General features: G+C 46.8%; 1 protein-coding gene across 1 annotated transcript in view; it reads right to left on the bottom strand.

Moving 5' to 3' along the window:
• The window catches only part of frmd4a (FERM domain containing 4A), a 151,968-nt gene extending 139,677 nt beyond the window's left edge, over positions 1-12,291 (bottom strand). The window contains exon 1 of the mRNA XM_082962652.1: positions 12,095-12,291. Within this exon, the coding sequence (XP_082818778.1) occupies positions 12,095-12,127 (33 nt within the window). The 5' untranslated portion in view covers positions 12,128-12,291. The remainder of the gene's footprint in view (positions 1-12,094) is intronic.
• Between the last annotated feature and the right edge of the window lie 2,597 nt (positions 12,292-14,888).

The following is a 14,888-nucleotide window of genomic DNA, read 5'->3' as shown; positions in this document are numbered from 1 at the left end:
CTGAACACTACTGTCTAGGCCTGACCACTACTGTCTAGGCCTGACCACTACTGTCTAGGCCTGACCACTACTGTCTAGGCCTGACCACTACTGTCTAGGCCTGACCACTACTGTCTAGGCCTGACCGCTACTGTCTAGGCCTGACCGGTACTGTCTAGGCCTGACCGCTATTATCTAGGCCTGACCGGTACTATCTAGGCCTGACCGCTACTGTCTAGGCCTGACCGCTATTATCTAGGCCTGACCGGTACTATCTAGGCCTGACTGCTATTATCTAGGCCTGACCGGTACTATCTAGGCCTGACCGCTACTGTCTAGGCCTGACCGCTATTATCTAGGCCTGACCGGTACTATCTAGGCCTGACCACTACTGTCTAGGCCTGACCGGTACTGTCTAGGCCTGACCACTACTGTCTAGGCCTGACCGCTATTATCTAGGCCTGACCGGTACTATCTAGGCCTGACCGCTACTGTCTAGGCCTGACCACTACTGTCTAGGCCTGACCCGTACTGTCTAGGCCTGACCGCTATTATCTAGGCCTGACCGGTACTATCTAGGCCTGACCGCTACTGTCTAGGCCTGACCGCTATTATCTAGGCCTGACCGCTACTATCAAATCAAATTTTATTTGTCACATACACATGGTTAGCAGATGTTAATGCGAGTGTGCTTGTGCTTCTAGTTCTGACCATGCAGTAATATCTAACAAGTAATCTAACAATTTCACAACAACTACCTTATACACACAAGTGTAAAAGAGTGAATAAGAATATGTACATAAAGATATATGAATGAGCGAAGGCCGAACGGCATAGGCAAGATGCAGTAGATGGTATAGAGTACAGTATATACATATGAGATGAGTAATGTAGGGTATGTAAACATTATATAAAGTGGCATTGTTTAAAGTGGCTAGTGACACATTTATTACATCAATTTTCATTATTGAAATGTCTAGAGATGAGTCAGTATGTTGGCAGCAGCCACTCAATGTTAGGGATGGCTGTTTAACAGTCTGATGGCCTTGAGATAGAAGCTGTTTTTCAGTCTCTCGGTCCCAGCTTTGATGCACCTGTTCTGACCTCTCCTTCTGGACGATAGCGGGGTGAACAGGCAGTGGCTCGGGTGGTTGTTGTCCTTCATGGTCTTTTTGGCCTTCCTGTGACATCGAGTGCTGTAGGTGTCCTGGAGGGCAGGTAGTTTGCCCCCGGTGATGCGTTGTGCAGACCTCACTACCCTCTGGAGAGCCTTGCGGTTGTGGGTGGAGCAGTTGCCATATCAGACGGTGATACAGCCCGACAGGATGCTCTCGATTGTGCATCTGTGAAAGTTTGTGAGTGTTTTTGTTGACAAGCTGGATTTCTTCAGCCTCCTGACGTTGAAGAGGCGCTGCTGCACCTTCTTCACCACGCTGTCTGTGTGGGTGGACCATTTCAGTTACTCCTTGATGTGTACGCCGAGGAACTTAAAACTTTCCACCTTCTCCACTACTGTTCCGTCGATGTGGATAGGGGGATGCTCCCTCTGCTGTTTCCTGAAGTCCACGATCATCTCCTGTGTTTTGTTGACATTGAGTGTGAGGTTATTTTCCTGACACCACACTCCGAGGGCCCTCACCTCCTCCCTGTAGGCCGTCTCGCCGTTGTTGGTAATCAAGCCTACCACTGTAGTGTCGTCTAGGCCTGACCTCTACTGTCTAGGCCTGACGTCTACTGTCTAGGCCTGACCGCTACTGTCTAGGCTTGACCTCTACTGTCTAGGCCTGACCTCTACTGTCTAGGCTTGACCTCTACTGTCTAGGCTTGAGCTCTACTGTCTAGGCCTGACCTCTACTGTCTTGGCCTGACCACTACTGTCTTGGCCTGACCACTACTATCTAGGCTTGACCTCTACTGTCTAGGCTTGACCTCTACTGTCTAGGCCTGACCTCTACTGTCTAGACCTGACTGCTACTGTTTAGGCTTGACCGGTACTATCTAGGCCTGACCTCTACTGTCTAGGCCTGACCTCTACTGTTTAGGCCTGACCTCTACTGTCTAGGCCTGACTGCTACTGTTTAGGCTTGACCGGTACTATCTAGGCCTGACCTCTACTGTCTAGACCTGACTGCTACTGTTTAGGCTTGACCGGTACTATCTAGGCCTGACCTCTTCTGTTTAAGCCTGACCTCTACTGTCTAGACCTGACTACTACTGTTTAGGCTTGACCGGTACTATCTAGGCCTGACCTCTGCAGGCTGCCTCTACGCAGGCCTGACCTCCGCTAGCCTGCTGCTCTGAGGCTTGACCGGTACTATCTAGGCCTGACCTCTAGTGTCTAGGCCTGACCTCTACTGTTTAGGCTTGACCGGTACTATCTAGGCCTGACCGGTACTGTCTAGGCCTGACCGGTACTATCTAGGCCTGACCGGTACTGTCTAGGCCTGACCGGTACTGTCTAGGCCTGACCGGTACTGTCTAGGCCTGACCGGTACTGTCTAGGCCTGACCGCTACTGTCTAGGCCTGACCACTACTGTCTAGGCCTGACCGGTACTGTCTAGGCCTGACCGGTACTATCTAGGCCTGACCGCTATTATCTAGGCCTGACCGGTACTATCTAGGCCTGACCGCTACTGTCTAGGCCTGACCGGTACTATCTAGGCCTGACCGGTACTGTCTAGGCCTGACCGGTACTATCTAGGCCTGACCGCTATTATCTAGGCCTGACCGGTACTATCTAGGCCTGACCGGTACTGTCTAGGCCTGACCGGTACTGTCTAGGCCTGACCGGTACTGTCTAGGCCTGACCGCTACTGTCTATTTCTGACCGCAAAATGTACAATCTTTGTCCCCATGTGCAGTTGTAAACCGTAGTCTGGCTTTTTTATGGCTGTTTTGGAGCAGTGGCGTCTTCCTTGCTGAGCGGCCTTTCAGGTTGTGTCGATATAGGACTCGTTTTACTGTGGATATAGATACTTTTGTACCTGTTTCCTCCAGCATCTTCACAAGGTCCTTTGCTGTTGTTCTGGGATATATTTGCATTTTCGCACCAAAGTACGTTAGTCTCTAGGAGACAGAACACGTCTCCTTCCTGAGCGGTATGACGGCTGCGTGGTCCCATGGTGTTTATACTTGCATACTATTGTTTGTACAGATGAACGTGGTGCCTTCAGGTGTTTGGAAATTGCTCCCAAGGATGAACCAGACTTGTGGAAGTCTACAGTTTTTTTTCCTGAGGTCTTGGCTGATTTCTTTAATTTTCCCATGATGTTAAGGAAAGAGGCACTGAGTTTGAAGGTAGGCCTTGAAATACATCCACAGCTACAGAGTTTTCCAAGCTGTTTAAAGGCACAGTCAACTTAATGTATGTAAACTTCTGACCCATTGGAATTGTGATACAGTGAATTATAAGTGAAATAATCTGTCTGTAAACAATTGTTGGAAAAATGACTTGTGTCATGCACAAAGTAGATGTCCTAACCAACCTGCCAAAACCATAGTTTGTTAACAAGAAATTTGTGGAGTGGTTGAAAGACTAGTTTAATGACTCCAACCTAAGTGTATGTAAACTTCCAACTTCAACTGTATGTCCATCTGTCTGATGTGTAGTTGTGCAGTTCTCACAGATGTGTGTAAATGTAGAGGGTAGTGGTAGTGTGTGCGCGTGTGTGCGAGTGAGTGAGTGAGTGAGTGAGTGAGTGAGTGAGTGAGTGAGTGAGTGAGTGAGTGTGTGTGTGTGTGTTGTGAGTGAGCGAGAGAGAGAGAGAGAGAACTGCTCTGGATGTGAGTGAGCTCAATTTCTCCTCTGTATCCTTGGGCAGCAGTGTATGTAAATCATGAATTAGTCATTTGTGCACTTAAGCATAAAAACTGCAGCTGCAAATGCAGTGTATGCTAATATCACACACACTGCAGAAGGATTACAATAACTGAACACTGACAAAGGAAAAGGTGCATTGAAAATACACTACTGTGTGTGTGTGTGTGTGTGTGTGTGTGTGTGTGTGTGTGTGTACGTGTACGTGCATGTAACCAACTTGATCTCACTACATCAACATTGTCAAAACCAGAGAAATGTTATTCTCTGATTCACAAATCAACTGACATTTACATGCAATCAAGTTTAGCAACCTCCTAGCAAAAAATGTATCTTATTGCTCTTGCTGCACTTCCCCTGTGTCAGGGCAGTGTCACCAGATGCAAAGATCAAAGGAAAAGGGACCACAAAAGAATGATCAACTGTTATGCCTCTTAAAACTGTTCGGAGATATTCCAAGTACTACAAGCTTCAAATGTGTTATATTTAACAGTGTCTGCACGGAAGAAAAATAACCTAAAATAACATTGATCTGCACTTAGAATTCTAACAATCCCTCCATTTCCTTGGAGATGCTACCAGAGGAGGTCTCTGCATGGGAAGACAGATGGTGAAATGTATGGATTCATAGCCATGGGGGTAAAACACCTTTAATAACCCCCTGATGTGTCTAACCCCCCGCCCCCCATACCTACACCTCCCTCTTCCACTGGCCCTAGGACAGTGCTGACACCAGACCAGCTAGGGGTCAACCAATCAAATTTCACGAGGCGTAGACACAGAGTGAAGAGTTGAAGAGATGTAGGGGAAAGGGGGAGGGAGGAGAGAGGTAGAGGAGAGGATTTGATGAGGGTGAAAGAGAGTAGAGGGATGGGTGATGGGGTGAGGGAGGAATAGAGTAATGGGAGACGTTGTGAGGAGAGCGATGAGAGAGGGTGACGGACAGGAAGGGAGAGAGTTGAGGATTTGATGATGGAGGTATGGAGACAGGGAGGATGAGAATGGGTGATTGGTGAAAGGTTGAGTGGAGGTAGGAAAGGATGGGTTATGGGAGGAAGAGAAGAGAGGATTGATTCAAAAGGAGTTGAAGAAAGGAGATAAGAGATGAACAGAAAATGAGGTGAGCGGGAGAGATAAGCTGCTTTCCTATGCAAGGTATAATTCTCTTTCTGCAGGTGTGTGTGTGTGTGTGTGTGTGTGTGTGTGTGTGTGTGTGTGTGTGTGTGTGTGTGTGTGTGTGTGTGTGTGTGTGTGTGTGTGTGTGTGTGTGTAATAGCCTGTCCAGGCTATGTAGATTGATAGATAGGGTGGTGTATGACACCTGCTCTAAGCAGGGTTGACCTCTATTGGAGAGGTGACCCACCGGTGACAACACTAATCCACTACTTGTTTATCAACCGTGTGTGTGTATTTATGCATCGCACAGATGCATGCCCAGGGATGACTTTAAATCATTACCCCCAGCTTCCCCCACCAACCCTACCCCCCCATACAACCTGAACCCCCCCACCACCCCCCCCCACACACACACATACTGAAAATAATAAAAAGCCCTAGAACTGATGGCAGCCGATGAAACAGAAAATTAGGTCACTGTGTTTCCATGACAACCTCTAACATAATGTTTTTCATTGGTTCACTCGTTCTGTTGTTCTGTGGCACACATGGGCCCAGTAGAGATCAGAGATTGTTTGCTTGTGTGACCTGCAGTGCCAAAAACAGGCCCAGTACAGATCAGAGACACATAGTGACAGCATCAAACAAGTACAGACTGAGGATCAGTCAGTCTACATGGCTTCCTACAGATCACTGACATCACCACCACATGACTGTCTGCTGGTTCTCTCTTTTGCCTGGCACTTGGTTCCCTAAAATAATTCTAAATCAAATGCTGGTTTGAAAGGAAGAACAAACCAGCAGACACCAAGGCCCCCTAGGACCAGAGATGTCTGTCCCTGCCCCTGCCCCAGACCCTAAAACATAATAACAAATTAGATCATAGATGACTGCCCCCACCTGCCAATCCCCCCTGGTCTGTCTGAGAGCAGTAGTGACAGCTGGGAGACGGAGTATCCTGGCTCTGCCTTCAATATGGCCGCCTGTCATTTGCTCTCTGTCCGCTCTAGCCTTTACCTGCTGCCAGTGTGTGTGTGTGTGTTTGTCGAGGGAGTCCACCTCTCACCTCTCTTGTAAGGCCAGACCTCTCTAGATATGCCTTTCTCTCCTAATTATATTCAAGCAGGCAGCGAGGCAGCTCTATGGGGTCCTGGCCTGACCACCTCCCTCTCTACTCTTCCTTCACCTTGTTTTCTCTCTCTGTTCTCTTCCTTCTGTTCTTTTAACCTGAACCATCCTGACTGCTGTCTGCCCTCTAATGAACCAGGTGGAGGGATGGAGGAAGGGAGGGAGGGGGATGAGGAGAGGGATGTAGAGAGGGAGGAGGATGGGAGTGAGAAAAGAGGAGGTGAGAGGGAGAGAGTAGGGGGGTGCAATAAACATGATGCTTGAGGCCAGCCTGCTATATGGGCTGCCTAGGAGAGTCATTTTGACTGCTGGAGGCTGTGTGTGTGTGTGCCTGTGTGTGTGCCTGTGTGTGTGCCTGTGTGTGTGTGTGTGTGTGTGTGTGTGTGTGTGTGTGTGTGTGTGTGTGTGTGTGTGTGTGTGTGTGTGTGTGTGTGTGTGTGTGTGTGTGTGTGTGTGTGTGGTGGGGGGGGACGTGCATGAGTGTATGTGAGTGTATCCATGCTTGCGTGCGTCTTCCAGCCCTTGGTCGTTCCTATAATGGCTCAATCTGTTAGTATAAACACAGACAGCTGGACACCAGATACACATACAGTACATGTTCACACACACACACACACACACACACACACACACACACACACACACCACGTTCTCTAGAGTAAGGACTCTCTGAAGCTGTTGAGTTTTGTACTATTCTACTGACCTACATGCATACATTACACACTACAGATGATACCACAAGGGACAGAGATGGTGTGTGTGTGTGTGTGTGCGTGTTTGTGTGCGTGTGTGTTTGTGTGTGACATTCTGATCTCTGCATAGCTATATAACTAGACAAAGAGACATTCAAGTACAGTCCAGTGATGCTTGTTTTATTCAAATGTTATGCTTGACTGACCATCATTACTACCATGGTTATTGAATGTACAAAAGAGAGAGAGATAGAGTGAGATAGAAGGAGGGAGAGAGAAAGGGAGAGAGAAAAATAATCAAGGTGTCACGTCCTGACCAGTGTAGAGTATATTTGGTTATTGTAGTTTGGTCAGGACGTGGCAGAGGGGAGTTGATGTATGTATTATGGGGTTTGTCACTGGTCTATGTCTGTGTTTCTATGTCTAGTTGATTGGGGTTGGACTCTCAATTGAAGGCAGGTGTGTTGAGTTGCCTTTGATTGGGAGTCCTATATAGTAGGGTGTGTTTGTCTTTGTTTTTTGTGGGTAGTTGTTTGAGAGCACTGCTTTTTGTTGAGCCTGCTTTCACTGTTTCATGTCGCTAGTTTGTTTATTGTTTTCTTCCGTGGTGTTTGCATTATTTTATAAATAAATATGTGGAGCACGAAACCCGCTGCGCATTGGTCCCTTTCTCTCTACGACGACAAGTGTGACACAAGGAAACAGAAATCAGAGATTGGGGGACATGGAGATTGATAGACAAAGCGAGAGAAAGAAAAAGGAGAGAGATAACAGTGACACTGGTAATTGCGGTCTCAGAAAGAGTTGAGCTCTATAGGCTCGAACACACCAATAGTGTTTGCCTGTCAAGACTACTTGCGAACCGAGTGCAAATCAATTTTACATGTCTGCAGTCAGACGTCAACAGCGCGCTGAACGATCGGTAGAAGAACGGGAGATCCATTCAGTGCAATGTGTGCGACCCTTCAGGCTTGGGAATGGCTATACTGTCTCTACTCTCTCTACCAACCCCAACTCCCACCAGTCTCTTTAACACTGTTTAGTGTTTAAAGTAACATATATCGAGTTGAAGTGTACCAATCAGAAATGGAAAGACTCTCTTTCTATGTGTTCATATGTGAGTAACCTGACACAAACCCATGTAAATGTACAGTATACTGTGTGAAACACTGACCTTCTATTAGCAGACAACTGTCATTATGTCTGGCACTCTAGTCAATGAAATCCATGGAACTCCCCTTGGCTGTTTGGTTTGGCTTGGCATGGCTGGGATTGATATGGAGATGGCACCGATACATTAGGGCTGGATGGAGGGGGTGGCACACACAAAGACAGACGGCTACGGTTGACTGTGTGCCAAGTCTCTCTGGCCAATGTTATCCCCCAAACCACTCCTAGCACTCCTCGCCACCCAATAACTCTCCACTTGGCTCAGACCACAGAGAGATCTGGAAAAACCTATTACAGAGATCAGATGGACTGCCAAAACAGAAAGAGTGAGTGAGAGAGAGAATGAGAGAAAGGGAGAGAGCGGGCAGAGAGAGAGAGAGACAGTCTGGAACCATTGATGTAGGTGGATTGATGGAGGAGAGTAAAGGGGAATGAGATGAGAGGAGAGGGGGACGAGTGTTGCAGTGTGTGAAAACCCTGATTGGACAAACCCCTTCAAAATTGGTTGGTAACTCACTGGTCGTGAATTCAGGGGTGAACATGCTGAGTGGAGAGGATTAGATCAGACTCACTCTGCCACACACACGCACGCACGCACACACACACACACAGATATGCGTACATGGGGTTGGAACTCACTGTGCTCACTGTGTTCATTTTATAGTCTAAGAAGTCCATGAAAATAATAGTTGTCCTCACTTGATACTCTGAGGTTTTAAAACAAGAGATAACTTGCTGCAACCAGCTTGACTTTGTTACACACTCAACAGTTTAGAGTCAACAGCTTGGATTTACACCTTTACAACTCAGTGTGGCTGGGGAACACTGTTAACAGATTGGAGAGTAGAGGGGTGGTGGGGGGGAGGAGGCACGGGGGAGAGAGGGGTGATTGGAGGGAGAGAAGGCTGTAGAGATGTGAAGGGAAGGGGAATTCTGTCTAAATTACCAACTCTCCTCTCCCAGGAGATATTAGAACTACACAGTCCTTCAGCCCACTGTAGAACTGAGATTATATGTGTGTGTGTGTGTGTGTGCGTGTGCGTATGTGTGTGTGTGTGAGAGAGAGAGAGAGAGAGAGAGAGAGAGAGAGAGAGAGAGAGAGAGAGAGAGAGAGAGAGAGAGAGAGAGAGAGAGAGAGAGAGAGAGAGATGATTATTCAGTGCATATCTTACTGAACAATGGACATTAATCACCACTACACTGTAACAGACAAACAGAGACCAACATTTCTCCTCCCATCCCTGATGATAATAGTAGAATGCTATTTTATCTGGTCATAGCCGCAGCAGCAACACATTGGTCAAACATATACATATTTATTACAGCAGCACTGCCCTTCCCCATCTCTATTGTATACTATGATGTTTACTCACACCACACTCATACATACACAGGGTACCTACAAATGTTATGCTCAGCCAGGTCACCTGTGACACAAGTCAGTATTCGACATCCATCCATCTCTGAGGACATCAGGAGATGAAGTGGAAGCTGGGCACTAGGGCAACAGTGAGTGCTGTTACCTTCAAGTAGGTTTCAGTTTTGCTAGGACATTGTGGATGGTGAATTGGTGTAAGCATCTGCCTCTGATTCTAAAAGTTGCAAGTTCAAATCTAGCAATCCAAAGTTGTATTGGAGATTTGTGTTTTAAGCCTATCCCAAACCTTAACCCTTCAAAATTAAAAGTTTTATGTATATATTTTTTACCCCCTTTTTCTCCCCATATCCAATAGGTAGTTATGATCTTGTCTCATCGCTGAAACTCCCCTACGGACTAGGGAGAGGCAAAGGTTGAGAGCCATGTGTCCTCTGAAACACGACTCTGCCAAGCCGCACTGCTTCTTGACACACCGTTTGCACCAATGTGTCAGAGGAAACACCATCCAACTGACGACCGGGGTCAGCTTGCAGGTGCCCGGCCCGCCACAATGAGACAAGGAAATCCCGGCTGGCCAAACCCTCCCCTAACCCGGACAATGCTGGGACAATTCTACACCGCCCCATGGATCTCCCGGTCATGTGACACAGCCTGGGATCGAACCCAAGGCTGTAGTGACACCTCAGCACTGCAATGCAGTGCCTTAGACCGTTTTTTAGAAACATGGATGAATGTCTAATTCTGACAGGAGACTGTGAGACCTGGTAGGTTATGCTATATGCAAAGCATATTGGTTCACTGATAATAAAACACATACACACCCTCTATCTTTATTATAATCTCTCTCCCTCTCTCTCTTTGTATGGAACAAATGGAACAGTAGAGAGACTCTGAATGGAACAAATGGAACAGTAGAGAGACTCTGTATGGAACAAATGGAACAGTAGAGAGACTCTGTATGGAACAAATGGAACAGTAGAGAGACTCTGTATGGAACAAATGGAACAGTAGGGCGATAGGAACTGCTATGATTGAAACACACACACACACACACACACACACACACACACACACACACACACACACACACACACACACACACACACACACACACACACACACACACACACACACACACACACACACACAGCATGTAAACCTGAATTCTCACAGCAGTATGACTCCTCTCTTCAACATTCTGCCCATCGCCCCTAGCAACGGCGGCAACCATTAACTTTCCCTCTGACTTCTATCATCACCACGGTGATAGCAGCATGAGAACCCAAATTGTTAAGGCAACCAAACCCTGTAAACAAATTTTCCAAGTTCATTATCACCATAGTGGTGCGGAGTGGTGCCCGGAAAACAATCTCTCCCTCAACTTCAACAAAATGAAGGAGTTGATTGTGGACTTTAGGAGACAGCAGAGAGAGCACGCCCACATCCACATCGACGGGGTCGCAGTGAAGAGGGGGAAAACATTCAACCTGAAGTGGTCCATTAACACAGACGGTGTGGTGAAAGCGCAACCTCAGGAGGCTGAAGAAATTCGGCTTGGCCCCTAACACCCTCAAAAACGTCTGCAGATGCACCATCGAGAGCATCCTGTTGGACTATATCACTGCCTGGCACAGCAATTGCATCGTGCACAACCGCAGGACTCTCCAGAGGGTGGTGTGGTCCGGCCAATGCATCACCGGGGGCACACTGCCTGCCCTCTTGGGTATCTACAGCACACAGTGTCACAGGAAGGCCAAGAAGATCATCAAGGACCTCAGCCACCAGAGCCACAGCATGTTCACCTCGCTACCATCTAGAAGGCAGAGACAGTACAGGTGCATCAAAGCTGGGACAGAGAGACTGAAAAACAGTTTCTATCTCCACGTCATCAGACTGTTAAATAGTTATAGCCTCCTACCACCTGGTACTCTACCCTGTCCCTTAGAGACTGCTGCCCTATGTATATAGACATTGAACACTGGTCACTTTAATCACATTTACATTTTTACTCACTGTTCTTGCCACAATATGGACTTGGTCTTTTACCAAATAGGACTATCTTCTGTATACCACCCCTACCTTGTCACAACACAACTGATTGGTTCAAACGCATTAAGAAGGAAAGAAATTCCACAAATTAACTTTGAACAAGTCCCAGTTGTTAATTGAAATTCATTCCAGGTGACTACCTCATGAAGCTGGTTGAGAGAATGCCAAGGGTGTACAAAGCTGTCATCAAGGCAAACGGTGGCTACTTTGAAGAATTTCAAATATAAAATATATTTTGATTTGTTTAAGACTTTTTTGGTTACTACATTATTCCATATGTGTTATTTCATAGTTTTGATGTACTCACTACTATTCTACAATGTAGAACATAGTAAAAATAAAGAAAAACCCTTGAATGAGTAGGTGTGTCCAAACCTTTGACTGGTACTGTACATATAGAGTGGGTAAAAATATATATACTTTATACAGTATAAATATTGTGATTCCTGACTTTTATTTTTGGGATTTGTCTGTCTTGGTAGGTATTACTGCACTATTGGAGATAGAAACATAAGCATTTCGCTGCACCTGCGATAGCATCTGCAAATCTGTGTACTCGACCAATAACATCTGATTTGCTTTGATTTAGTAACATAAGCCCGGGTAACTAACAAACATATACGCACACACACGCACACACACACACACACACACACACACACACACACACACACGCACACACACACACACACACACACACACACACACACACACACACACACACACACACACACACACACACACACACCCCCCCCCCCCCCTACCCTGGTCCTCATGGGAGAGAGCAGTCCTTCCATGTCAGATCCTGGTAGTGATCCAGTCAGTCAGTGTATTATATTCCAGATGAATAGATCCTGTTAGGAACGTTGTTAGGGATGATGTCTCATCCTCATCAATCCCAGTATTTCCACTACAACGCTCCCGATTCGTCCCGAGACCAGAGGAGACTGAGAGAAGAGTGTGAGTCCTCTCTCGCTGGTGTGCGCGCGCACACAGACACAGAGGGGCGCATAGGAGGAAAGGACAAACTCTGTGTGTCGCTCTTCACAGCAGCTTCTGTGTGCAGTGACGGTGTAAGATCTCTCTCTCTCTATGTCTCTCTGTCTTTCTGTCTTTCTCTCTCTCACCCCTCCCTCCCTCTCTCACTCTCTCTCTCACTGTTCTCTTGCCCTTTTCCCTCCTAAAAATGTCTATCTCCCTATTGCTACCCTTGCCTCCCTCATTCTCTCCCGCTCTGACCCTTGGCTGGGGTCATGGTGTGTGTGTGTGATTGAGTGTGTGTGTGTAATGTTCAAGGGGTGTCTTCTCCTGGGCTTGATTGTTCCACCAGACAATAGAAGCTCCTAAATGCCTAGCAACCTGATCTACCTCTATTCTCTTACAATATTGGGGATGATTCACACACACGCACGCGCACACACACGCGCATATACCCTAGGGATGCACCAACATGAAGTGCATCCTTACATTATAGGGGCATTCCATTCAGGAGTTCTGCTGGGAATTCCACAAAACTAGCAATCTCACAGATCAAAATGCCACCTACCTACTGAATTTAAAAATATGTATTTTTAATCCTTGCCTTCCAACCATACGTGACACACACACAAATTTGCCACCAGCGCCTCCCTTTATTTTAAAAGTTTTTGGGGGTTCAGCCAAGCTTGACAGCTAGCTTACTAGCTTTAGTTATGCTAATGTCTATGGGAAAAGATAGTGGATTCCTAATTTTATAGCCGGCTATTTACCAGCAATGTACAGTCATCTACATGCCACAGCTAACAACAATAAAGCAAAACGGCCTACGTATATCTTGAGCATAAATATCTAGCCTCCCCAAAATTGCCCTCGCTAGAAGCCTGTGTTTCATACATAAAGAAGTGGATGGCTGCAAACTTTCTACTTTTAAACTCGGACAAAACAGAGATGCTTGTTCTAGGTCCCAAGAAACAAAGAGATCTTCTGTTGAATCTGACAATTAATCTGGATGGTTGTACAGTCGTCTTAAATAAAACTGTAAAGGACCTCGGCGTTACTCTGATCTCTCTTTTGAAGAACATATCAAGACTGTTTCAAGGACAGCTTTTTTCCATCTACGTAACATTGCAAAAATCATAAACTTTCTGTCCAAAAATGACGCAGAAAAATTAATCCATGCTTTTGTTACTTCTAGGCTGGACTACAACAATGCTCTACTTTCCGGCTACCCGGATAAAGCACTAAACAAACTTCAGTTAGTGCTAAATACGGCTGCTAGAATCCTGACGAGAACCCCAAAATTTGATCATATTACTCCAGTGCTAGCCTCCCTACACTGGCTTCCTGTTAAGGCAAGGGCTGATTTCAAGGTTTTACTGCTAACCTACAAAGCATTACATGGGCTTGCTCCTATCTATCTTTCCGATTTGGTCTTGCCGTACATACCTACACGTACGCTACGGTCACAAGACGCAGGCCTCCTAATTGTCCCTAGAATTTCTAAGCAAACGGCTGGAGGTAGAGCTTTCTCCTATAGAGCTCCATTTTTATGGAATGGTCTGCCTACCAATGTGAGAGACGCAGACTCAGTCTCAACCTTTAAGTCTTTACTGAAGACTTATCTCTTCAGTAGGTCCTATGATTAAGTATAGTCTGGCCCAGGAGTGTGAAGGTGAACGGAAAGGCTGGAGCAACGAACCGCCCTTGCTGTCTCTGTCTTGCCGGTTCCCCTCTTTCCACTGGGATTCTCTACCTCTAACCCTATTACAGGGGCTGAGTCACTGGCTTACTGGTGTTCTTCCATGCCGTCCATGGGAGGGGTGCGTCACTTGAGTGGGTTGAGTCAATGATGTGGTCTTCCTGTCTGGGTTGGCGCCCCCCCTTGGGTTGTGCCATGGCGGAGATCGTTGTGGGCTATACTCGGCCTTGTTTTAGGACGGTAAGTTGGTGGTTGGAGACATCCCTCTAGTGGTGTGGGGGCTGTGCTTTGGCAAAGTGGGTGGGGTTATATCCTGCCTGTTTGGCCTTGTCCGGGGGTATCATCGGATGGGGCCACAGTGTCTTCTGATCCCTCCTGTCTCAGCCTCCAGTATTTATGCTGCAGTAGTTTGTGTCGGGGGGCTAGGGTCAGTCTGTTACATCTGGAGTATTTCTCTTGTCTTATCCGGTGTCCTGTGTGAATTTAAATATGCTCTCTCTAATTCTCTCTTTCTCTCTTTCTGTCTTTCTCTCAGAGGACCTGAACCCTAGGACCATGCCTCAGGACTACCTGGCATGATGACTCCTTGCTGTCCCTAGTCCACCTGGCCGTGCTGCTGCTCCAGTTTCAACTGTTCTGCCTGCGGCTATGGAACCCTGACCTGTTCACCAGACGTGCTTGTTGCACCCTCGACAACTACTATGATTATTATTATTTGACCATGCTGGTCATTTATGAACATTTTAACATCTTGACCATGTTCTGTTATAATATCCACCCTGCACAGCCAGAAGAGGACTGTCCACCCCTCATAGCCTGGTTCCTCTCTAGGTTTCTTCCTAGGTTTTTGGCCTTTCTAGGGAGTTTTTCCTAGGGAGTTT

Source organism: Salmo salar, chromosome 16, assembly GCF_965601325.2.
Source record: "Salmo salar chromosome 16, fSalSal1, whole genome shotgun sequence".
Lineage (NCBI taxonomy): Eukaryota > Metazoa > Chordata > Actinopteri > Salmoniformes > Salmonidae > Salmo > Salmo salar.
The sequence above is the reverse complement of the archived record's forward strand: the minus strand, read 5'-3'. Positions and strand labels throughout refer to the sequence as shown.